The 27278-nt window shown below is 42.7% G+C and overlaps 2 protein-coding genes across 2 annotated transcripts; both read left to right on the top strand.

The window, feature by feature from the left end:
• Positions 1-1040: 1040 nt before the first annotated feature.
• Positions 1041-21416, top strand: LOC122626018 (protein Wnt-4). The gene is made up of 4 exons (XM_043806117.1): positions 1041-1998; positions 20302-20800; positions 20862-21089; positions 21161-21416. The coding sequence occupies exons 1-4, from the start codon at positions 1313-1315 to the stop codon at positions 21401-21403; spliced, it is 1656 nt and encodes a 551-aa protein (XP_043662052.1). The 5' UTR covers positions 1041-1312; the 3' UTR covers positions 21404-21416.
• A 3559-nt stretch (positions 21417-24975) lies between these two features.
• Positions 24976-27082, top strand: LOC122626328 (mucin-2). The gene is made up of 4 exons (XM_043806536.1): positions 24976-25058; positions 25119-26134; positions 26193-26303; positions 26389-27082. Exons 1-4 carry the CDS (start codon positions 24976-24978, stop codon positions 27045-27047), a joined length of 1869 nt encoding a protein of 622 aa, XP_043662471.1. The 3' UTR covers positions 27048-27082.
• Positions 27083-27278: the final 196 nt, after the last annotated feature.

Consider the following 27278-nt stretch of genomic DNA (forward strand, 5'->3'; position numbering starts at 1 on the left):
ACCAGCCAAAGCAGCAACAGCAACAACAGCAGCAACAGCAACAGCAGCAGCAGCAACAGCAGCAACACCATCGGCAACGACAACGGCAACACACGACGGTCGGCTGTCGATGATTCAGATTCAGTCGAGTGCCGAACGAGCTGATGGACGCACGTGTGGCGCGGTGGTTCAAGAAATCCCAGACTGAAATCCCGAAATCTGATTCAGGCAAATAGACAGTGCCGTCGAGAGCGAAACTCGCACGCAGCAAAAGTCAAAAGTGTTGGGAAAGCGTGAAAACTGCTGGCATCCGGAAAAACAGAAAAGAAAAGAAGAAAATTTCCGAAATTCCAGTGGATCCCCGGTGTGTGATAACTTGTGTGATCTGTTAGCCGCGCTGCGTATGGCGAGAGGCCGGCCGGCCGGCCCCAAGAAAATCCTCCAAATGCGTGGCGGCGACTTTTCATGTGCTGCGGAAAACCCTCGAGCCCAGGCTGCCCAGATGGATGGATCGGTATAGAGAAGCACTGGCGACGGCGTCGCTGGCGGTCAGCCACACTCATTGCAAGTGCAACTGCAGCAGCAACATCAGCAGTAGCAACACTGCAGCAGCAACACCTTCGAAACGGGTTTCCCCGCGTTTTAAAACGCCCGATCGTCTTGGGTGGGGGGAGAAGAGAAGAAGTCCGCCTTTTGATCTAGCGCTCTGCGATCGGAGAGATTTCGATTTCCCAGGAAGCGCAAAGGAAAATACCACCACTCGGGAAAAACGCACATAGCTTAAGCAAATAAATCATCTTCGGCCGTTTGAAATAACAAGAGGAAAACGTTTGAAGTGCCAATGTGAAAAGTTAAAAGTTGATGCGCTCCACACTAACAAGCGGGAAAAACACAGAAAATGTAGCTGTCTGAAACAAGCAAGTGGAAATCAAACGAAAAGTATTAAGCAGTCCAAAATAAGTTACACGAAAAATAAAACAAAATTCACGCAACTATCAAAGCACATAATCTCAAAACAAAATCGCATCGAATAGAATATTAAACAATTTTTTATACGGCCACTTAACAATTTTATATTAATCGAAATCGAAATCATTTTGACAAAATATACAAAAAGTAAATCTAATTATAACGCTAAAGAAATAAAATAAATATTTAATAACGTAGAACCCTAGCATCTAGTAATTTATTAACTAAAGTACTTACCACAAAAGCATCCACAATATATCACGCCAAAAAGTAGACTATAGCAACCGCATTTAGCAAAATCCACAATTCACCAACCAATCAATTATAAACAATAAATCCATAAAAAGTCCAATAAATCAGCAAAATGCCATCGTCAACGGGAGTCTTTGTGCTAATGATCCTCACCCAGCTGAGTTTGGGCCAGGTGCGCAACGAGGACCAGCTGCTGATGGTGGGCCAGAACGGCGATCTCGACACCAGCAATCCTGCAATTCACCACCAGCAACACCAACAACACCAACAGCACCAACAACAGCAACACCAGCAGCACCAACAACACCAGCAGCACCAGAGCAATCACAATCTGAACACCGGGAGCATGAACATGAACATGAACAGCACGATACTGAATACCCTGATGGGAAGCAATGCCGGTCAGGTGGTGAACAGTGCCCCGGGTGGCGGCGGATCCATGATCAACCAACTGGGCAGCAGCACATCGAGTGTGCCCTCGGTGATTGGAGGCGGCGGCGTGGGGTCCGTGGGCAATCCCTGGCACTCGGCAGTTGGACTCGGAGTTCCGGGCAACGGCATGGGGCTACCATCGAGCCACGGTCTCGGCGGCAACATGGGCGGCTCCCATCCGCATGGACACGCTCTGGCAGGACTGGCCAAGTTGGGCATCATAGTGCCCGGCAGCCAAGGATTACCCGGGAATCTGGGATACGGCGGAACCATGCTCAGTGGTGGCGGAGTTGGAGGTGGTGCCGGAATGGGCCTAGGAATCGGCTCCAGCAGTAATAACATGGATATGCAGCCAGGCATTTACAAGTGAGTCAATCTAGAGCTACTCCCCAACTCAATTGAACTGAAAATCTTATCAATTGATGGAGATCTTTCATCTCTCACTCGGCCATCAAATTGTTTTGTCCTACGAGCATTTCTGCAGTCGCCGCATTTTATGGGCGCCTTTTTATGCGACTTTTTGTGGCCCCCAACTCCAGTTGGGCAATCAACGTTTACAATTATTTTCTGTGTTCGCAATTATTAAAACAGGCCCACATGTTCGTGTTTAACCCAACTTGTGAACTCTGGTTTGCTTGGCATTCTGATTTCTTAACTGAACAGCCCGCGCTGAACTTTGATTACATAAAATCGACAATTTATGGCTAGAGCAAGTCAGATCGCGGTAATTAGCTGAATTGAAGGGCTCTGCATGGAACTGCACAAGTTGCGGGGCTCCTAAATTAAAATATAATTAGATTAATACAAGGTCAAAAGCTTTTGTTTTTTGAGGAAATTATTTTCAGCATTTTCAGTCCATAAAGTCGGAGCAGCAATAGTTTTGATCAGTTAAACAAATATGTTTTGTTTTCACTATTTTCAAAAAGTTTCAACCAACTTCCCTATAAGATATAAAGTACAAGACACAACACAAAAATCGGACAAAATTCTGGAAATCGACCATATTGATTTCCTGTTTGCCCCATACTCGCTGACCGTCCTCAGATGCTTTTATAATTCTGAAAAGTTTATAATAATCGCTTCCCGATCTCCCAGACAGTTCTGTGTATCTGCAGCGCTCTTTTGATCTGGCAATTAACTTGCCAAGTCAAATAAATACAAATACCGCGAAAGTGCAGCAGTCGGCAAACGAATCCAACTTCAAGCCCTTTTCTGCTCTCAGTTTGGACCTCAACTCGGCGATATTTCCGAGTTGCTAATCAGTTGCAATGCAACATAAGTAGAAGCCGCACTCAGACACTCAAATTGGTGGAGGAAAGGGAGGTTGGGTTTAAACAATAAAGTAAAATTATTTATATTTGTTTTGTTTCGGCAGCCTTTTAGCTTTCAGCATTCAGCTTTATTCAGCGCCTGTCAGCCGAAGCCTTCTGCAAATTGGGGGTGCTGCACTTGTGGGGGGTTGTCGGTTGTCAAAATGCTGCTAGCCGCCTTTTTTATGATTATTAGCAGATGCGAACAGCAGGGACGTGGGGCATGGGGCATGGGGCACGGGGCAGCTGCGGTGGCGGAGCGTAAATTTTACTTACACTTCACCATTAATTTGCCCACTGACAGGGCGGCCATGGGTGGGGGTGGTGGTGTTGTTGGGCAGGACCACCAGTTATTATTTGTCATTACAAAACCACCCAACAAAAGGGGAAAATCCCATAATGTTCCTGTAACTGGAGGGATGAGATTCTGCACTGCGCGGCTGTTTCTGAGTCATAGGTGTGCTCATGAATATTTTAAAAACTTGTCAGCATTTCCTTCTGCAAAATGTAATTTATTTTATTATTTTTTGGCTTAAACACACAGTAGAAGTTATGTTTTTTCTAATGAAGAAACATTGTAAAGATTAGGATAGAATCTAACACAAACAGAAATCAAGAAGATATTTGCAATACAGCTTAAATTGTATATAAAATCATATATAAGTTAGTAGTTTACATATTTTAATTTAAACTTATAAGCGTAAGTTACTTGTGATTAAAATACAGAGGCAAATATTTTTCTGTGCGTATAGGCTTGAAGCGATTTTCGCAATGGGCTATTCTTTTTATTGCACAATACTCCCGGTGGGGAAGGGCTCCTCCTGGAACACTTGCTGGGGTAGCAGAGAGTGTTTCACTTATTTTGCTTTGCAATTCTGTTGTTTTCCTATGCGGTGACCCAAGCATTGGCCAGACGACAGAAATCGATAGACAGGGGATCCCATCCAGAAAGTACGTCCAGTTCCGCTCGATTCCGGGCCCAGCTGAATGAATGGCAAGTCCATTTAGACGCGCTGCTTGATTACAATTAATCGGCTTATTTGAGCAAGACATCGTTCGCTGTTGGCCATTAAACTGGATGGTAATACCTATATATGTGTGTAAGTGCTTCCCCTCAGTGGCTGACCCTCCAAATTCCACGTAATTGCGATCAGGTGGCAGTGGCAGTGCAAAGTGCGACTTTATTGATTCGAAATGTCAGCACGAATCGCAAAAGTCAAATCAACACACAAAGTTGCCCAAGACACACGATGTGATTTCCAAGGGTTTGGTTTTGCAGCATATCACTCATTAGATTGCATTTGTGGTTTAATGAAGTTGAGCTTATTTTATAAGAAAGAAGTTGGGCACCCTTTTATTCACCCCACAATCCATTTGATAATTATTCCATTTGGGTCCTCAATCAATTGAGCCCATTAAAAAGCCATTCCCCTCGAGCTGGCCACTTCAACACCTGCCTAAGCCATTTCGCCAGCCCAGCAAGTCACAGCTCAAATCACTAACCCTTCGCCAAACATCTCGACTCTTAAATCAATTTCCCCGTGCCGAGAGCTCGAAATCAAAATCAAAATCGAAATCAAAATGTGAACGAGATTCTGGAGCGACTACGCGACGCCTGTTTACACAATCAATATGCACAACATGCTGATTAGGGGATGTAATGAAAATTTAATAATTGCTGTCAGGGGGCACTCTCGATGATGATGATGATGTTGATGATGAGGCTGATGAAGTTCCCTCTGGTTGCTTAGAGTTGTAAAAGACTGGCGCAATTAATCTCCCATGTCAGGGTTGATCTGGCAATGAGGAGAGTTGCTAGTCTAAGAACCAGAAATCCCAGAGAAAGAGAAGCCACGGGGTTGGTTTCAGTTTCAGATTCAGTCGACAGACTGGACCCAAAGGCAAAAGGCAAATAATAAAGTAATGTAATAATGTTTGACAGTCTGCGTCACCGTTCACCATTCACCATTCACCATTCGCCGTCGTCTGTTGTTTTGTTAACAGGCATTTATGACATTATACGGCGCAGAATTATGTTGTTACAACCCCACAGGATCTGAGTTCCGAATCCGAATCCGTCCCCGTATCCGTATCCGTATCAGGAGCCCAGACTGGCTTTGTGCCCTTCCGTGATTTCATTTGCCTTACAAGCGGCAAAAATCTGTTTAATTGTGCGTAAGACAAGGTCCCCTGCCCCTCTTTGTTCCCTTTTGGCAACTCCCGAACTTAAATATTTGTCAAAGAGTAATTAAAACTTACTTACCGTTTCCTTGGTTGCCTCACCCGGCCTTTATGTCCTTGCTTTCATGTCCTTACTTCATTGGGCGGCTGTATGCCAACTATGTGTGCAAGTTTCCATTGTTGTGGATAAAAACTTTCCGACTATATCATCTCAGTTCAGTCGAGTTAAGTTGAGTGGGGTTTGTGTGTAACCCCGGCGGAAGCATAAAAATGCTAATTTCCAAGACACAAGAAAAGCCTTTGTTTTGGCCGCAAATTATGGTCAAGTCGAGGGGTTTTCCTCAGTGGCTTTTCCGGGGGCTTTTCCTCTCAACCATCGACGATAACGATTATGGGCAAAGTTTCGTTTTTTTCGCTCGCCGCAAAATTAAAAATATCCAGGCGATTTCTGCGACAACTGCAGTTGGCATCGCCATGTGCCATGTGGCACCACCCGAAATTTATTTGTCTCAATAAGACGACAATGAAAATGTCGACGGGTCTTGAGGTTCAGAGTTTGGTAATGGGATGGAACAACAGGATGAGGGGCAGCAGCTGGACGACTTATGAATCTTGTACTACTTACTGACAAATTTAATTTCAGGCACTTCTTTTTCTCATGAATTACTTCATATTGTACTCACAGTGAGTTCACTTTTTGCAACTCATTAATTGATTAACTGATGTTAGGCCTGATTGCATACCTTTACCCAATTTCCTCTCAGTATAAATTAGAGTGAAATTTTTATTTACCAAATGTTCATCTCCTATAAAAGCCATATATTAGCTATCCAATTGAAGATCAGCATACGAGGAATTTCCAATTATTATGCTAATAAATTGCTGATTATTCGACTCTGGAAAATTCGTACATTTCAAGTGGGTTAAAGTATTGGCACTTCGTTGTTTATGGAAATATTTTCCATAGCATTTTCTAGTGATTTTTACGGCCAACAATTTGCCTGCCATTTGCCATTTGAACTTTTTAATTTTGTCCTTTTTGATGGCTGCGTTTTATGAGGCCGTTGTCTCTCAACTTGGACTGCTTCTCGACATCTTTTTATTCCTCCAACTCCTTCAACTCCTCCAACTCCTGATGGCGTTTCCGTTGCTGAGGTTTTTGTCTCTTAATGATAAACTGGGGTTCAACTCCGTCTTCGTCGTTTTGGACTGTTTTTTGTTTTTTTTTTTTGTGAATAAGTTTTCCCCGTTTTGGGTAAATTCCTTTATGCCGAATGTCCTTTTGTTGAAATGAAAGGCGGGCAAAAGGAAAAGCTAAAGCTGCGCCATAAAAGTTTAAACAAAAAGCAGCTGCCAGACGAGGGAGCACACAAAAGCGAGATCGGAGTCATAAATTGGCCATGATGAAACCCAATAAAAATGCCAGCACAGAAATGCCGATGATTCTGTGTCGATGCTGCCGCTGATGATGAACACAACTCCGGAGCACCGAAAAGAAACTGCATTTCCGAGGGTTGCAACTGCCACAACAATAGAATGGATTCGGCTGCTGCCTCAGCGCAGCGTTCCCATGACATAAAATGCATTTTCATGTAATCATCGGAAAGTGCGTAAAGAAAATCGTCCAAATGACTTAAACAAATCAGGCTGTTTGAAGCCGGATTCCGAAGCGATTCAAGCGTGAAGCCTAAAATCAGACAACAAAACGCACATTGAAAGGTGTAAAAAGTAAGACAAACTTCGAGGAGCAGATGCAGAAACAGATTAAAGACCCAAATGCAGTTGCACACTTGAAGAAATATATATTTCTTTTTTACATTTACCAAATAATCTATTTTTAGGATCAACCTACTTTTATTAACAGAAACCCCATGGACAAAAATGCTTTTTGCAATTAACTTTGTTTCATTATGATTATAAGTTTTCTTAGGTGATTGGATATTTTTCTGAGTGCAGCTACAAATGCTGTTTTAGGTGGCAGCCAAGTGCAAGATGCGGTTGATTCTGTTTTATTTCATTTCTTGGAGTTTGCCGTGTTTTGGTCGTGTGTCTAAAAGCGTGATGGCTTTCCGAGTTGCCTTTGATCTCATCTGCCGCGGACTCACCAGCTCCTCGCCCCCGTTTCATCATCCATCTTTTTAACTGTCTCTGTCTCTGGACCAAAGTTTTCCCAGTTTGCCCGTTTGGCAGCGCATTGAGGAAGTTGCATCAAAGACAACGAGTTGCCCCACACACACTCACATGTGTGGATACAGATACCAGGCATAGATACAGATACAAGGCATAGATACAGCTACAGATACAGATACAAATACAAATACACCCGCAGTTGGGACCTTGAAGTTTTGTGGACCTTGAGGCACGCACCGCACATCAAAGCGTCAGAGGCGAGGGCGAGATCAAAGAGGGGGCCTAAGCGTTGTGCCACACGCAGTTTGCGACTCCCAATTGCAGTCACAAAGCCCCAAAAACCCCCCTCCTTTCCATTTCCCCTTTCCCATTTGCCACTCACATACTCGTACATCCTGGCTAAACGGTTTAACCTACAAAGCGTTGACGTTCCTGTTTACTTAACCCTTTGCTCGGGCTATGATAACTTTCGCAACGGATTGGCGGTTGTGGGTATTATTGTTTGGTTAGGAAAATATTTATCGCAGAATGCCTGGGGTTTTGACATGGGCGATAGTTATGAAAACAAACTCGAGTCTATTAATTGACTTTATTTGGAATTCTATGATGCTTATAAGCTGTTCCGAAAATATCCAGAGGGAGGCAGATGTTGAGAACTTAATAATTAGAAATAATTTTGAATTGCCAGCAGTGAGTACTTATTATTCTTTTTTTAAGAGTATATCTGTTGCGCCCTTCAGGACGCCAATAGATCTTCGCTGCCTCGGATTGTCACCGAAAAAATGCTGCTGCAACCTGTCCCGCAGCAACATGTTGTCCGCGTGGCGGCATCCCATGCTCTTTTCCCCGGCTTTTTCCCTGCTTTTCCCCTGCTTTTCCCCCGCTTTCCCAGCTTTCTGGTGTCTCGAAGAGGTGAGGAGCCGCAAGACAGGCCGCCTGGCTGGGCTTTGATGTTGCGCCTGCCGCGGTTGCTGTTGACATAATTGGAGTTTTGGATGGTTGGTTCCTGGCCGGGATTGGTCTGTGGGCTGTTGCCTTGCTGGGTTGTTGGGTTGCTGGGTTGACTGGGCTGTTGGCACTCACTTTGCGGTACTTTAAGAGGCCCGGCACATAATTTGCGCAAATTAGCGACAAGAGTCATGGCATGCCGTCAAACATCGTTGGCGGGGTCTTTAAGCCTAATTGATGCTCGGGCTTGAAGCCTAATGGTCTGAGCCGCCTCTCCGGATGCACTTGCTTTCATCTCGCCTGCTTCAGAGGTGTGACCAAGATGGCTCCGCTGGATGCACTTGTTGTCGAGTGTCGTAGGTGTTAATGTGCATTTCTTTGTGCGTTTCAGTCGCTTCCCAGATCGATATAAATTGCCAATTTGACCCTGAACAAAAGACGCGACAACGCAACGGCGGCGACATAAAAACCAAATAAAAGCCAAGCATCTACGCTTCTTCCAAGCCAATCAGACTACCGAAAACAGTTATGGAAATGAGGAGTATCTCGAAAACGAATAACAAAAAAAAAAGAGGGAAAAACAGGAGCCAAGTTAAGAAGCCGCCGACTGCACGACATCATCATTGAATGCTACCCCGAAAAAACAAACACGCTTGGTCTTCTAATTCAATTTGTGGGCATGTCGAGGGGCAAAATAAAATGGATATGCTCAGCTTGAGGTTGCGGAGTAATCTGGTTAAATCTAGAAAAAAAGACGTCAAGTCAGCAAGCTGAAGGAAATGGAAAATTACTAAATACTGCGGAGAAAGGTTTGTGTACAACTCCAAAATACACAAATCAATTTCAATCAATTCCGTCAGTTTTTGAGACTAAAACAATATGCTAAACAGTTTTATATAAACTGTCATAAATGTCTAAGCTCAAATTTGTTTCTAAATGAGTCTTTACAAATCGTAGGGACGTACTGTGCTATAAAAAAAGGAAATGAAGAAGAAATACCACAACTTATCAAGATTTCACAATGATCAAAATGTCTTAAGTATTTGTAAAATAAATGTATCAAGCTGGCTATTATTTTGGATAACCTGATAGGTCCCTAAATCAGTCCACCCTCCTTCCCCACATCACAACCCACTCAGACCCCGAGAACTTTTCTATTAGCTGGTATCACTTCTGGCCCCATCCACAGATCATTATACCGCACCACCCACTTGACATCTCAAGTTTTCTAGATCATAGCCCGAAACATAAATATCCACTTGACAAAGTGTTGTGCGATCGCCCAGACATAAACTATATAGAATATTCCCTCTGGATGGCTTCGAAAAATTTCACTTTGCACAGGCGAAATTCAAGAGCAAAATAGCAGAGCGAGGAGCAGAGATGATGGACCTTGAATGGCAGTCGGCAGTCGAAGAAGAAAAAGGGAAAATGAGAGGAAAATGCCACAGACTGAGAGGAAAAGCGGAGGAGCTGAAAAACGCTGATTGACAAATGCAGTTGGGGGAAAATTCACGGCGAGTTGAGCGATCGGGGCGTTGATGGATGAACAGAAATACGGACGGGTCGTTTACCGTGAATGTCTGAACCGCCCATTTTCCGCAGCCCATTTTCCCCTTTGGGCGAATCACGGCCCAAATTAAATGAAATTAACACGCGTTTAATGTCAAACTGGGAAACCTCACCTGCCACCCGCGTTCCACACAAACACAAAAACAGAACACACACACATGATTTCCCAGCCAATTGTTTACTTAATGACGTTCATGTGTCTTTTGTGACCGTCTGCGTGTGTCATTTGTCGGCTTTTCTGACTTTTTTGACTAAAACCTTCTCTCCTGCCTTTTTCCGCCACGAGTGAGCGCGCTGTCATAAAACGATTTGATTAAAGTGATTTTACCGCCGCCTTCGAGGTCCCAAAAACAAAAACCAAATGGAGATACGAACGCCAACAGCTGGAACTGTAGATGGAGCTGGTGCTGGGAACTCCACTTTGCTCTCCGTGTTTTCCAATTAAAACGAAGTCCTGTGCCGCAGGCGATGCGCTAACATTTATTTTCGGAAATCGAAAAAAATGCAAAGGGGGCAGGCAACCCGACTCTCGGAGCCAGAAGACTGATTCGAGCCAGCAAAAATAAAAAAAAGAGCGATGACCCACTGGAAAGTGAGAGTGAGTTGTGGGAAAAGTGCAGTTTATCAGGGAATATTTTATACGCTTTTAGAGAAAGGATAGATAGCAAGGATATAGGCATGTCCCTAAACTAACTGCCTACTTGGTCAGTGATCAAAGTGGCTTACTATACATGCAGCCTAAAATCGTATTAAAATGGCAAACAAATACTTTTAAAAATATTGAGTTTACTCAATACTTTCTTTTGTAAATGTCAAAATGAATATTTTCTAAAATGTAAGGGTGAACTATCAAAATATTCCTTTGGCGCTTGAGCTTCTTGCAGTAAGAGTATCTGTGAAAAAGGGGGCAAAAAGTAAAAGTGGCGGCGGCACAAATTCTTTGTAATTAGTATTAAAATGCTTTCCGCTACGTTTTCACTTGCTGCCCGCCGACTGCCAGTCGCACTGCGATTCCCCGGTAAAATTCAACAGGCAGCATTCAGCATTTAGCATTTAGCATTCAGCAGGCACTCAGGCAGTCAGATGTATTCAAATGCAGTCAAGCAGCCAGCCAGTTAGTCAGTTAGTGAGTCAGTCAGTCAGTCAATTTGTCTATGTGCCCTCGGGGCGCTTTACCATACGAGTATCCCATATCCCTATCCCCTACTACATATACCCTTTCCCATTCCCATTGGCAGCCCTTGCTGCTCTTTCTCGCATGATTGAAGGCAACATGTGTTTCGGAAATTATGCAAAATTGCCTTTCTGGCCAACAGAGCTGCAGCTATATAGCATATAGCAGATGCCAATGGATGTGAGTGTGAGTGGCCGATGTGCTGCTGCAACTTTCCCCGCCACATCCATCGGATTGTCAAACTCTTTTCGCGGCAAGTGCATTCGCATTGCATATTTCGCCGCTCATTATCATGGCGCACAGTTCATTTCGAAAGCGATTAATAATGCTTAAGCGCTTCTTGGCGTTGACAGCCCAGAACAGCAAAAAATACGCCGACCAGAACAGCGAATTTTGTGTGGTCACAGCAGAAATTTCTTCCAATTCCGAAATCGGCAGCCTCTCCGTTTTTCTAAATCAAATGCACTCAAGAAAACTAGAAATCTATTGAACAAGAATTTAAAGTGGAATTGGAACTTAAAGGATTTGATACAAAAGCGAAGCACTAATCAGCTGTTTTTAATACACTAAAAAGCTTTAATTAAAAAGTGTAAAATCAAAAGAATACAGGAAAGGAATTTCTTTAGGGAAATCTATTTAACATTAAGTTATTTTTTAAGGGCTTTTGCCTTTTTTCTGTCTGTGCATCTGTTCCTCTGAATTTTTGGTCTGTGTTTGGTCATTTGTTTGGCTTAAATTTGTTAGAGTGTTGAGTGGAAACAACGAACGGAAGCGGCCAACAAATTGGGAATATGGAGTGGCAGAATTGAGTTTACGGAAAATATTTTCATAACAGTATTTTTAGAGAATCTTAACAGAGTGCGACATTCCCTAAAAAAGATTCCTCCATTTCGCTGATGCTTAAAAATGCATTTGATTTGTTGCTTCAAGTTTTCGAATGTTTATGCTTTTTGTTATGCTGGCATTAATATTCATTAACTGGAATGATACATTTACAATCGATCTTGGCAAGTTCTGGAGAAAAGTACTCCAGATTAATAGGCCAATAATCGAATTTGTAAAGTTTACAAATCGAAAGCAGACCAGAAGATGCCAGAAGGCAAGAGATCCGTGCAACATGAACTTGTTTTATCACCTCATAACAACAACATTGCCAGCAAGTGAACTCAACTGATTGAATGCCTTCGTGGCAGCGTTTGATTTGTTTAGAGAATAAAGCACAGACCTTTCTGTATCTCTATCTGCTACATCTACGTGTATCTCTATCTCTATCTGTATCTGTATCTGTATCCGTATCTGTGTCTGTATATGTATCTGAATCCGAATCCGAATCTGAATCTATGCGTGGATGTTGCCTGTTGGTTGTGGCATCTTTTTTGTGTATATGGCGCCAACTTGGCCTCGTTTGTGGGGCGGGATTTTTGCTTAATTAGCACTCAATGAACAACTTGGAGAGCTGGGAAAGAGTCGAGGAATGTGCGATGTGCGATGGTACTTCAATCCCGCCCATACATAGCCCATGCCCATGGTGCATAGAGGAAAACACCACCTCCAAGGCCATTTTGTGAGCCAGGCCAGCGCGAAGCGAGGGTTGCTTGTAAAAATCTTACGAGCTTTACGTGACCGTCCATTAATACATCATTGCGGCCATGTTAGCCACGCTCTCACCCCCGCCAAAGGTTTCCCATTTTCCGAGGGAAATGAGCTGATGATGGCGTGGAAAGCGAAGCCTGCTTTTCCCTCTTTAGTTTCGCAGTGGGCCTGCACGGGGTGTGATATCAGGATCGCTTTTTCGTCATGGTCATAAAAACGCATTTTATGCGAAACGCATTTGAGTGGATCCGGGGATCCCACAGAGCAACTGAGTCTGGAGTCTGAAGTCTGGAATCTGGAGACCATGGCTTTTGGTTTGAGTCAGAATTCCGGGTGTGGATGTGGGATGTGGGTTCTTATCGGTTTATACCCGTGCGTTTCTCTTTTATGGGAAAGTAAATAAAATGTAAGCCAAGAGCTCCCTCGCAAACTTTTAATGTTGATTGCGTTTCGCGTTGATGTTTAATTTTTATGCGAGTCTTTTATTCAAAGCTCTTACTCCACCACCAATTCTTCTACATACACTCACGAAAATATTTTATTTTATTTAAACCTATATATAACCTATTGTGTAAAACTCTCAAAAAATCATTACTTCCCTATCAAGCAGTTTTTCTTGCATTTTAATGGCTTCTTTTGTAACATTCAAGGTTTTTGAAACATTTTTTTTATAGTGTATAAAAAACAGACAAGCCAAGTCGCAAAATTAATCATTAATAGCTAAGCTTAAGCTTTGTTTTCCCCGCTGGTGGTCGTTGCCTTGGAGCTAAAAGGAAAATTGCCAGGAAAATTAATTTAAATCTATTCGCTGGCAATTTATATGGGAAAACTTCAGAGAAGAGCGGGAAAAGCGAGGACGAACCAAAATGCCAGCAATTAATTTTAATTGCCCGGCGGAGAAGAGATAATGTTATGACAATTCCATAAATAAGACTCAATTTAGAGGGAATTGGAAGTTCATTTCTGAAATGCAAAGGCTATCTTATAAATCAGAAAGCAAATGTCTATATTTGGCGGAGTATTTTCGGTGTTAACACAGAATTACCTGATAAATTCTCGAGCTCGGAAAAGCACTGGCTCGCAACAACAAATGTCTGTAAAATGCTGGAGAAATTATGGCGGCAAAAAAAAATGAAAAGAAATGCAGACAAATTGCTGGAATACCGTTCAAGCATAAACGAAAAAATCCCAGCCATAAACGCGGCAGTGGCAGTGGCAGCAACAGCAGCAGCCGCAGCACCGCCAACAAAACCATCTAATATTAGCTGAAAAATAGTTTGGCAATGTATTCAATGAAAGGGGCAGCAGTGTGCACTGGCTACTGGATACTGGATAGTGGATGTGGCTGTTGCAACTGCAACGCAACAACAAGCGGAAGCGGCAATGCCAGGCGGTTGAAGATTGAGTGCCAGGAGGAGGAGTTTTTTAATGGTTAACGAGGCAGATTTGGCATTCTGGATGCTAAATGATAAATGTCAAACGCAATGGTTGCGCTAAAATGTTGCACGATTCGTCTGCGCTCGGTGGCAGAAACAGAGGCTTGGCTTGGCTACAACTGGAGTGTAACTGCACCCTCTGAGGAGTTTTCCCCTAGAATTTCTCCTGATTTTCTTATAACTCACCTTTATTGAAACTTCAAGGCTCAAATTGGCGTGTCACAAACGCTGTCTTTTGAGAGAAGCTTAACGTGCCAATGAAATAGTTCTGCCTCACAATAAAATTTAAAAAAAATGATGAAGGACTTTAGTAGATAACCATTTCCAAATTAAACAGTATTACTTTTTCAAGACTTTCAAGATCTGAATGCAATCACAAATATATCAAAATCGTTTAGATGTCTACTTATGTTTCCCTACAATTGTTAAGAATTCAAACATAACTTTTATACCTCTTAAGTTGAAGGGATTTCTCTTCCAGTGATGTGTTTATTTGGGGCGTGGCCAAGGTAATGGGGTTTGCTGCTTAGGCGCAAAGTGGCTTGCAGCCGTTGCATTAAGGTTGCTACATCGGTGCAGCACGGCAGCAACATGGGGCAAGAACGGAAGATGCTAGGTGTGAAGTGTGCCCACCGTACGGCTACTATATATACGTATATACATATATGGGGTAAATATATGTAGGGCTGTGTTTGTGCCCCAATGTGAGGGTTGCAAGCGAAATGTGTCGTAAAGATTTTTATTGCATTTTTATGGCGCACACGCAGCAGCAGCATCAGCAACATCAGCTTCCGCTGCACTCAGAAAAAATATCATAATTGATTTCATTTAGGATTTTCTTAACACTCATACAACATTTTAGTAGAATGAATCATTTTTAAAATATATTCAAACTGGTATTAACTGATAATTGTTAACTTAAAAAAGTTTGCTTTTAAAAATAAATAACAGCCTATTTCATACTTGACTCCCTCTTTGCCCATATGCATCGAAAAGAAGCCAAAAGTGCTGAGATTTTTCCTGAGTGTAGCAGCATGGCATTTTTGGTAGACTTCCCCTGCTTACTGATAAACTTTAACGCAAACAAATTAGGAACAAAGGTGGTCCGCCCCTAATTCCAAAGGGGGCGTCACATGCTTTTGCATTTTCCGATTCCGTGCTTGCCACAGAAATCGGTTTTGAGTAAATAAACCGCAGCAGCAGCAGCAGCAACAGCAGCAGCAGCATCAGCATTGCCTGCAACATGAGCCGCACGCTAAGTAAGCCGTTAAAATGCTTTTAAAACTAAAATAGCGATCCAGAGCGGAAGAGCAAGTGGCCGAGCGACCCTCGCTTCCTGGGTGGGCAACTAAATTGATTGCTGCTGCTGCTGTTGCTGTTGTTGCCACTGCTGTTGCTGCTACTACGCAGTGGCTGGCTTTTGTTTTTAATCATTTGCCGCAACGTTTTATTAAAGATCCAAAAAAGTAGCGACGTCATTTTATTGTCTACTTACGGCTCGCGTCCAAAATCCCATGCACAAATTTTATGAGCCAGCCCATAAAAATGCCTTTTACCGTTCTTCGTTCTCCGTTCTCCGTTTTTGTTTTTTGGTTTTGGGTTTTCTTTTTTTTTTGGGTTTTTTTTTTAATTTTGTGCCAAACTCTCGGGGGGCACATTTGTTGCTGCTGCTGCGCTGAAGCCGCCGAGGGGAGGCGACATTGTTAACGGCTACAACTGTTTGTTGGATGATGCCAAAATTGATGACCATAATCTTCGGCACAGGGAGCTGGGCGAAAGGATGCGCTTTTTATGATGAAGCGCCGCGTTGCAGCCGAAAAACAACCACCGACTATTGCTGCCCCACACTAACCACCACCCACATGCACTCAAAAAAATAAACACTACATTCGGAATGAGATACCTATACCATATACATACATATAAAATATAACTTATAAGTGTTATTTGTTATTGAATTAAGTCAAGTGAACTATTTAAAAGAAGGAAACCCTTGAAATTTCCTTTTAAAAACTTGTGAAGTGTAGGCCATAGTTTCTCTCAGTGCAACAGTGCGCTCCCCTCCCTGGTTGCAACAACATTATTCATGGGGGGGTTCGAAAGAAGCGGGAGCGGAAGCATATTTTATGTTTTAACGCTGCCGAAATTGGGCAGCAACAACAACATCTCATACATCAGCATTTAGAGACCCCTCGTCCTGGAAAAGTAAACGGGGAAGGGGACTTTCCTCCAAAGGGGCGGACGTTTGTCTTGCGGTTTTCGCGCTTGCAATTTGGCTCCCTTCCCTTCCCCTCACTTCACTTCCCTTTCCTGCCTTTTTTTGCTGACAGCAATTGTTGCTGTTGGCTGCTTTTGCCGCCTTTACCGCTTGCAATTTAGCGGCTTAAGCGCAATATTTACAACGCATTTTGATGTGTGTTTCGTGTGCCATAAAACGAATGAATAAATAAGCCGACAGGTGCAGGAAGCGGACTCGGCGGAATCAGCGGTCTCAGCGGAAGATTTAAAAAGATACAACAAATGACAAAAGGAGACGACACTGTTAAGCTGTAAAGCCAAACAAATGGGGTCCGCATGAATTATTGAAAAAGAGTTATGCCAATTAATGGGCACAATTTTAAAACCTTCTCTGGCGACTCAGAAACTGCTACACAGAAAGAAGAGCTTGCATTGTGAGTAATAATTTTCAAGTGGCAAAATATTAACAATTTTATACAAAAAGTGTTATTATTGTAACATAAAGAGTTCTAAGCTAGTACTTCAGCTTATTATATGTATAGGAACTGGACTGATCATTTAAACTTTTTAGCTTTTTCCTAGTGTGTGAAAAGATGTTCCTAGAATCTTCATGAGGCGAGTCGGCCTAATGATCGCCACTATTAACGACTGTTTGTGCCCATATAGTATTTGAGCAAACTGCTTGTCTCTCAGCAAATTGCCCATAGAAATGACGCCTCATTGGCCCCATTCTTGCTAGGCAAGCAAGCAAGCAAGCAGCTAAGCAAAAAGCACAAGCACAGAAGCACAAAATGGAAAAATCTGAGAATCCCAGAAGCAGCGCCTTCTGCTTCATTTGCCAGCTATCAATTAAAGCCAACCGACCGCGTCGCGTTTTGCTTAAGTTCATCAATTTTCCGATCCGATTGGGTTACAGTATTTGCACTTGCCTTTTAATTGAACGTTTCGTGCGGGGGGTTGAATTATGCGACAGCTACGCCAAAAGCAAACAGAGGAAACCAAAACAAGCGGCCAGCAAACAAACAAACATTTTGCCGCCACCCAGAAAAGAAATCGACTGGAGAGTTGGTAGCCCAATGCAAGTCAAGTCGAATGTTTTAAAAATAATCAATGCATTTCGGAACGGGGAAGAACCCGAACTGTGCGTGGCTGCTGGCTGGCAGCTGCATTTATGTTTTGGCAATAAAATGCAAATGGTAAAAGGTCCATAAAAAAGTTCAAGTCGAGAGAGCATTTTCAGCTTTCGATATGCTTATGCTACTCTAAAAAAGATTTTATGGATGCACGCCTGGGCTGATTTCCGTTTTCATCGTCATCTACACAGGGAGAAGTGGGGATGTGGATTTGAATCACTTTAAAGAAGGTAATGCCAGTCTATGCCTCTTTACCAAAATCAAAAATAGGAAAGTTCTTTTGCAGAGACTGAAAATATTATTAATATTTAATTAGTACCCCTTTTCATGATTTTTTTGGCTGCTTCTCGAACTGCTTTCAATCGCTGACTGCTGCGGCTGCTGTTGCTGCCCCTGCCTCCTGTTGCTATTGCACATTTGCTATGCTGTTTGGGGCAGCATCAGCAGCAGAAGCAACTAAAAACTGTAAAGTCCATAAAATGCTTTTGCCGCAGCACAAAGGGATTTATACATGTGCTTTGCCAGTGTGCACCTGTGTGGTGTGTGCCAGTGTGTGTTGAATATTTTACGTTTCTGAAAATTTGATGAATCTCCACAAATGCAGGGGAAAATGAGGTAAAAGCGAGTAAAAAGAGCACTCAAAGCACACAACACACAGCTCACAACTCCAGCGTCATCATCGCACGAGGAAAGTATCCATCAACACTTTTGTTTTACGGCGCTATCTTTTCCTTCACTCCCCCGCATGTTTGCTGGCACACATCCGTCCGTCCGTCCGTCCGTCCGTCCGTCTGTCCATCAATTTGTTGTTTGGCCTAACCACCAAGTCTTCACAGTTTGTTTTGCTCTGTGGCCATTTTAATAGCTTTCGACTACTACTTTGTATCTGCGAGATACGCATCTATATCTACTCGTATGTGCTCCGCATTATTTAGCCGTGGGCTGAAATTTGTGTTATTAAAGTGGCTCCAGAGCTGGCTGGCTAATTGTTTTAGCCAGTTGCCTGGGCCAATTGTCTGGCATTTTGCCCCCGTAAACGTTTTGTCAAAAGGATTAGCTCCAAGTCGGCCCCCAGCTTATTGCATGTAATTCCTCGATGTTTTCAATGGCTAAGGCGACACACATTATCCAAACTTGAAATGGGTAAAAGGGGAGCCATTGGCTGGGGGCTTTCGCCTAATGCGCTTTGCACTACACTTGCAACAACCAAATCGGATGTGATAACAATACAAAGCTTACACGACGACTTACATGGGCTTTGAGCTGTAATTGAAGACCCCAAGGGTCACTACAAACTCACAAATACTCGCATGGCCTAGAGATCTACAGATCGACACATGTCAATTGAACAAACAATCTGTACTTCTTATGACTTTACATAAATCATTCGATAGATCAACCTGTAAAATAAAAGAAACTTATTTCTAGGAACAATTCTGGGTATATTTTCATGCATTTATTTTCATTCTTTTATCTCATTTATTCATGCACAAGCTTTATTCTTTTCAATGTGGAATTGCAAATGAAATGTATTAATATTTCTCTGCCGAACTCATTTAATAGTTACTCTTAAGACCAAGAGGTCTAGGAAAATGGTCTTAAGTGCTACGCCAAAAATGAAATGAACAACTTCTGCCTAGCAGACCACCCAATTAAATTCCAATCCACACTACTTTTCGTCAATCGCCAAATTATAGTTTAATCAAGCCGAAAACTACGTCAAATATCGAAATAAAACTGCGGGAGATAAATAGATAAAAATTGGCCAGCCGCAGCGGCGAATTCGTGGATCCAAACAAATGCCACAAATGTATGCGAAGCTACTTGTAAACATTTCAAACATTCAATTAATTAATTAATTGCGAAAATGTGGCAAATTAATTTCCCATAAAAAAGCTGATCACGCGGAAAATGTGGAACAAATCTCAATGGATTATTATCAACAGACTTCGAGTGGCGAAAGTTTCGATCAAATTGGGGGGCAGATGAACCCCGGAAAAAAAGGGGAAATCTGAGGAAAAGTGGGGAAATCGGTGCCTCGAGGCGCAGACGGAGACGGAAATAGTCGGATAGCCAGATAGTGCGATAGCCGCAGATATGCTGAGCTCGTTACTCATACGCCAATTTACGATGCACTTAAGTTTTATGAGAATTTAAGATTTCCTGCAAATCAGCATACTCCACACACTCCACCGCGGCGGAGTGGGTGCCACAAAATGATAACCGAAGCTGGCCAGGAAGCGGGTGAGGTGCAGCGGCGGCTTCTTTTTGAAATAATTCAAAGACACTCGTACTCGTACTTGCATACTCGCAATTAGCTCCAAAAGCTGAAAATAGATAGGGCATGGGAAACCAATTCAAGGAAATTCCTTCTGCCATTGGGAGAAACTGAAACTGATAAGAAAAGGCGCATACTGCCATGTGTGTTGTGACTTTTGATAAATCAAATAAAAGTTTCTCATGTGCCGGTTTATTATTAGCAGTAAAAACTTTGTTGTTCAACATTTCAATTGTGCAATCCCAAAATAAATAGTTGCTAATTTACACTTATCATTCAGAATTCGAGAGTCAAATTTTGGAATTCGGAGTTTTAAAACATTGATTTAATTTTAAAATAGAGAAGGCGCAAAAATTAATAATTCTCGTCGAAACGGTATTTTTACCGATTACGTCGACTTAAAACTTCACTCAAGGTTCGCTAGGTGGCGCTTTCTGCGTAGAAAGTTGTGTAAAATGCATGTAGATAGTTCTGCAAGCCAAATGTAGATGGCGCTTTTATAGCCAAAAATAAGCAAGCATACAAAATATAGCTAGAAAACAGAAACCTGCACATATTCTTTAAGCTTAAAGTAGTTGGATATTTTTCAATAAAATCTTAATAGTTCTAAATATAATTTTGAAAAATAAGTTTATTCTTTTCTAATGTATTTTTTCGAATAATTTATGTCCTACAGCGAACATTTCATTTCGGAGCACACGGTGATGGCCGTGTTCACCTCGCAGGGCCAAGTGGGAGGACCCTGCAGATACATGCCGGCCACGCGGCGACAGAACCACCAGTGCCGCAAGGAGACGGGACTGCCGGGAACCCTCAGCGAGGCCCGCCGCCTGGCCACCACCCACTGCGAGGAGCAGTTCCGCTACGACCGCTGGAACTGCTCGATCGAGACGCGCGGCAAGCGGAACATCTTCAAGAAGCTCTACAAGGAGACGGCCTTCGTCCACGCGCTCACGGCGGCCGCCATGACCCACTCGATAGCCAGGGCCTGCGCCGAGGGCCGGATGACCAAGTGCAGCTGCGGACCCAAGAAGCACAACCGGGAGGCGCAGGACTTCCAGTGGGGCGGTTGCAACGACAATCTGAAGCACGGCAAGCGGGTGACCCGCAGCTTCCTGGACTTGCGCGGCGGCGATGGGGACGAGGTCAGCGAGATATTACGACATGACTCAGAGGTAAAAACTTATAGGCTTACGGATAAAAGGAGTATCTGTGCTAACTTTACTTTCTTTGCAGGTCGGCATCGAAGCTGTCTCCTCGCAGATGATGGACAAGTGCAAGTGCCACGGCGTCTCCGGCTCCTGTTCGATGAAGACCTGCTGGAAGAAGATGGCCGACTTCAATGCCACAGCCACGCTCTTGAGGCAAAAGTACAACGAGGCCATTCGCAAGGCGCCCAACCAGCGCTCCATGCGCCAGGTGTCCTCGAGTCGCATGAAAAAGCCCAAGCAGCGACGCAAGAAAGTAAGTTACCCCCCAAAAAATATACCAGTTGAGAAAGCAACTAAAAGTGATGAACGAATTCCCTTTCACAGCCCCAGCAATCGCAATACACGACGCTGTACTATCTGGAGACCTCGCCCTCCTACTGCGCGGTCACCAAGGATCGGCAGTGCCTGCATCCGGACAACTGTGGCACCCTGTGCTGTGGGCGTGGCTACACCACACAGGTGGTGAAGCAGGTGGAGAAGTGCCGCTGCCGGTTCAACAATGGGCGGTGCTGCCAGCTCATCTGCGACTACTGCCAGCGGCTGGAGAACAAATACTTTTGTAAATAGACGGGGTGCCATCTCTCGCCGACTTTCGCCGACTTTCTCCGCCCCGTCTCCGTCATTATCTACCCACCCCCACCCCCTCTACTGTGCTCTTTGAAAATGTAATTTGTAAAGTTTTTTTCTACCTTTATGGCTTGTAATTTTTTTCCATTCCTAACAAATATTACTGAAATGATAAGCAAAAGGAACGCAGAAAGAATGCAGAACGAATAGAGATCGATCAGAAAGCTAAGGCTTAGCTAATGGCCAAATTCACCAGCAAACTCACACACATACTCAAAGGCATACACACACACACAGAGTCACACACAGTCACACAGACACACACGAGCGCATACATGCATCTATCTATTTAATTACTATATAATATATAGTAAACATTAGCTACCGTCGCAAAGAAAAAATCTCAAAAAAATCGCAAAACTTTATTTAGCAAAACGGAAAACCAACAAAAAAAACACGGACACACACACACACAAACAACAACAGAAAAGCAGATGCTAACAAAACACACACAGCAACAAAAACGAAAAATAAAAATAAAAACAAAAAACAAAAACAATTTTAATAAGTATTTAAACATACAAAACAAACCAAAAAAAAATACAAAACTGAAATGAAATATAAAGTTTCACATAAAAATAAATCTTCAAATGTTCTTTTATTGCGGGTGTTATCAACTTTTAGAATATCCTAGGATCCTTACAGATAAATCTATATTTTAAATGAATCGACATAGAAGTTTATTGCCATTTAAAAGGTACAAAATGGAAAGATGACATTGTGGTGCAATAGTAACTTTAGTTAGCTACACAGAAAGAGAGTCAAGAACCAATATGTCCATGCAAAAACCAGTGGTTATTTAAAAATACATTTTTAATTAATTTTTCGTTTGGCACACAACAGTGATGTGCAGTCATGCAAACATTGGAGCAATTAGCGTATTGTCGCTATAAAAAAGGCCATCCATCACTTTACTTCAGGTGACTCTTATCAACGTTCGGTCGGTTACATCGATCGCAAGTAGATATCACTGTCAGTGGCAGTGGCAGTGGGCCACTTGAGGCCGTTTCAACAGCTTCAAACCCGACCAAACCGCAGTATGAACCGCCCAACCTCAAGTGTTAGATAACTGGTTTCATTAATTGTCAAATTGCCTGCTCACGATGTCCACGCGACATTGCTTAGCACGAGACTCAATGCACAGCCATACAAATCAAAAACAAAAACCCAAAAATATAGTCGGGTAAACTTCCGGTGATCTCTGCCTACGAGTAGTTCTTCCAGAAACAGTAAAGCTTGCTTAAATTAAACCTTTAGAATAAGTTATTCTTATGTCCAAATTTCAAAGTCTGAGAAGAGCGACTTCTGTTGGTAACTTACTTTGCATTCATGCCGTTTTACATTGCATACATTTGGGTGTATTTATTTATCTACTTGGCACTAACGATATTGCTTTGATTTAAATATTATTATTATTACTTATAAAACAAGAAGCTAGTTTTATTCAAACGTAGTAACACCAGCTACTGAATAAATTTTTTACTAAATAAAAGATGATTATTAAACGTGTATTAAATGGATTTTTTAGCTCTTTAAAAAGACTTCAATCAGTGTTAACTTTAAGGTGCCTCCACTGTACTACACTGATGTATTATTTTGTCGCCTTAATGGCATTCGAGCCATCTGTCATGTCCCATGTCCCAAGTGCCAGGACCTCACACTTTTCCCCTTTCAGCCGTGACATTGATACGCTTCTGTCAACATTATTCAGTGAGTGTTGCGTGCCGAGACCCAAAAACTGTTGCATGTTTCGCATAACAAGGATATCAGAGATATCTGGGTAAAGGGCAGACCTCTTGGAGATAACAGTCAAGCGGTTTTCGTTTCATATGCGCCTTAAACATAATATTTTCTATGTAAACTGGAGTCCTTGTGGTGCCCATTTGATTGGAAATTATTTGGCTGGTGGGCAAATATTGATTGAGCTGAAGCGCCTTGAGCAAGTACAGATTTTTACATTAAACAGCTGGAAAGTCGTAAAGATTCCGGCAGAAAGACAAGACAAATTACACGCGAATGCCATTTGGTAATGACAGGACGAAAGCACGCCCCAAGCTCATTTTCCAAACACGCATTTTCCGCCAGCTGACATTTGGGAATGTGGCAGGCAGAAGAAGGTCAGGAAGTCAGTGGGAAAGTAAGGCAGATTTTTGGCGTTCATATTAAGTGTTCCCCTATGAGAATGTGAGCAATTTGTAAATATTACTTACCGGGCCACAATTTTAGGAAATCATTTCCTTGTTTGCTTATAACTACATCAGGAAGCGAAAGTGGCTAACAATTATCAGCACTTTCTCGCTTCCAATTTTTCCTAGCAAATCTCACGAACTGTAAAAACAACTGAGAATTCAGTACCCAAAATTCAATAGAGCCAACAATAAGTAATTAATCATTTTTCTTCTAATTACACAGCTTTACAATACTTTCTGTATCATGCCGTCTTAACTAGCCGCTTAGCAACTGCTTTTCTAATTGTTCAGATGTTTTCACACTGCCAATTGAACCAAGAATGGCAGCCAATTGTTTTCGTTGCGTGAAAACCACAACCATTCGATGGGTATTAATTACTTGGTAGTAGACCCCTCGTACCCCCCTTGGGCCATGCCTCTGTTTTACGCCCACGCGATGGCGACAATAAAAGTAATTTGCATAAACGGAAGCAAGGCGAACAAGGAATCAAATGGAGCAATATTAAATTAAATAAATTAAGCACATAGCAAATACACGTGAAAAACGAAAGCGGAAAACGGAGAGCGGATTGGCGAAATACACTTTTATAATTGAATTAATGAGTATCAAAGATTTTAGCTTATTTTAAAAATAAATATTTTAATATTGAGAATATTTATCAAATTATTTATATTTTTACATTGTGTGTATTTTTATATATTCAATTGATAATAAACGTAATACTTTCATTATAAAATTGCATACATTTCATTAGGTTCGGTTTTAATTAGTTAGTTAATTAATCTTAAGATTTTTTTCCTAACCATTTTATTAAAACTTGAATATGACCAACGTTATAATTTATTGTTATAAGTCGAGTTTAATGATGCATCGTTCAGTTAAGCAAAAGCTAAAGGGATTTCATTGGAACAAGTTAAACAAGTTTTAGCTATATTTTGTTTTTAACTTATTGGTTACTATCGATTGAAACCCCAACTGCGCTGTATAGAGTATCCCAGACCAGAACGAAGAATGAACGTAGTGCGAAGTAAAAGCCAAAAATCGCCGATCTCAGCACTTGTCACGTAGAGAACAAAAGTGAAAACAAGACCAGAGCAACGAAGACGCCGCCCAGACGGATGGCACTAGAGTCTAATGAGAAAGCTGACCGCAAAACTATGATTTCAATTCGGGGGAGGTTGGGGTGGAGATGGCACGGGTGACTTACAGATCGGAAAGAACGATGTCTCAATTGGCAGAAAGTGAGAGTGCAGCGCACTGCATCCGACAGATACGTGAACTCAACAAAAGCCAAATGTCGCCCGGGTTGGGGCAACATTTCCATGGAAACCATCGAGCCAAACACTCGAATCATGATGATGCTGCTGCTACTATGGGTGCTACTTGTTGGACCTTCAGTTTTCGGGTAAGTTGTAAAAAGCTGGTGAGCAAACTAAATAGGTTTTATATCATTATGCCCCATTAGTTCGCCTTTGGAGATGCAACTTTTGGATATGATGCTGCGCGAGGCGGAGGACTATCCCAGCAATGGTCGCGATCAGAGGGATATATCCGTTTTGCCAGCTGCTCCGATTGGTTGCGATGACAGCGGCGATTCACAGGACCCATTTAGCCACATTTTCGACGACTATGAGGAGAGCAAGGAGGAGTGTATGGACTTTTTGCCACCCTGTGAAGCATCTTTCGAGGAAGGTCTGCCCATTGAACACCCGTGTTTCGTCAGATTACTCCTGCTCAGAACACCGCTGCTTAAACAGGATCCCTGCGCCAATTTCACCCTGGTAACAGAAGGAGCAACTACCACAGTTAAGCCCAAAACCAGGAAATGCAATCCCAAAAGTAAAGCAAATAAAAGTGCCACACCAAACGAACTACTGGCACTGCCCAATAATGGTACACTTAATTCAACCACAAATACACCATTGAGTTCAACAACAGAAACTGCAACCGATTCTAAAATCATAAAAATTAAAAAGTTAGTGCCAAGGATCAAAACAAACACCACAACATCAACAACCACAACAACTTTGGAAACCACAACCATAGAAGAGAGCACCTCACCAGCGGAAACCAGCACCGCAGAAGTGGAACCGGAAACGACACCTGAACAGGAAACAAGTTCAACAACAACTAGTACCACAACCTCTACTACACAGCCACCGTTTACAGAGAACCAATTAAAGCGATTGAGAGCCTTAAGGAGAAAGAATGCCAGGCCAAAGTCACCGAAAGTACCCGATCCGCCACAGATCAAACTCGATAATGCCAGCCAACCCAGCGAGGTCATTCAGGTGATCATGACCACCGAAGCTGCCGAACTGAAGCTCCAACCGGAAGTCAACACCACCTCGACAACGGTCGTGCCTCCAACAACTGTTTCTACAACAACTTCCGGTCCGGAAACCACCACATCAGACAGCTGCGAAGAAGAAGTGGAAAGCACCACGGTGCCGGAATTCTCAGGATGTGAAGATGACGAAGGTAAAGGTGAATTCAGGAAATTTTTAAAACAGTTTAAAAACTAACTTTAATCCCACAGGTTCTAAGAAGTCAGAAAATAGTGTAACTTCCACCACGGAGGAACCATGTGAGGACACCGACGAGCAGGACACTAATCTGTGTCCACAGTTTATGCCCACCCAAGGGTCTTGTAAGTATTCAATTGAACTAATTACAAATGGATTAAATATATAAAGTCCTTCTAACTCATAATGAAATTTCGTATTGCCCAGCAGCAAGTCCAAGACCTCCTCCCTCATATCGTTTTCGAAAGCCCGTGAAAAACTATGTGGAGCCCATTTTGTACGAGGGTAACTTTGGCAAGCCGCTTCAGCAAATGGCTCCAGTGGGACCCCAGCAGAGGGATTACTTTGTGTCCAATAAACAAATAGTTCCCAAGCCAAGACCCAAGTACAGGAAACGTATACCGCCCTCCATCTACATGAACAACATTGTGAGGGGCCTGGATTGCAGCGATGAAGTTGGGCAGTATCCCCCAAGGAGCCCCAATCAGCCGCAAAGATTTTGGGGTGCACCACCTGTAGGCTTCCTTCAGCGGAATGAGGGCTCAGTAAAGCAACAACCTGAGAGAAAAATGAAAAGTTTTGCACCAGTCCCTATTAAGAGAAAGCCTTTCTATCCAAGAAGTTCGGAGGAAGCGATGGAGAGACAGTATATGATGGAAAGGGATCCTGAACCGCGCCCGCAATATCACCATTACCCTGAAGACGAACTATTTCACGAGGATGCGCCACTCACCTCGCCCACTCCCAGCTTGGATCCCTGCCAGCAGGAGCACGATCATGTCCTCTTTCGCCAGAGACCACATCACCAACACACAGATCATCTTGTAGACTATCCCCAATCACCCCATTCCTCACAATTTTTCACCTAATTAACCTAATCCATAACTTAGCCAAGTGGCACACAGAGCACCCAGTAACCAGTTAACCATTACAAATAAACAAGTGCACCTCCAAGCAAAAGCAAAAGCCAAAACAGACCATCAATCAGGCGGATAATTAGGGGAGCTCTTTGATCTTGGAGGAAGACGACGTCAGCGATTGAATTATAAAGCAATTGCCTTTCGGTTGGCGGTCAGCAGAGGGACATGGGCAGAGTGCCG

Source organism: Drosophila teissieri, chromosome 2L (assembly GCF_016746235.2).
Source record: "Drosophila teissieri strain GT53w chromosome 2L, Prin_Dtei_1.1, whole genome shotgun sequence".
In the NCBI taxonomy this organism is placed as follows: Eukaryota; Metazoa; Arthropoda; class Insecta; order Diptera; family Drosophilidae; genus Drosophila; species Drosophila teissieri.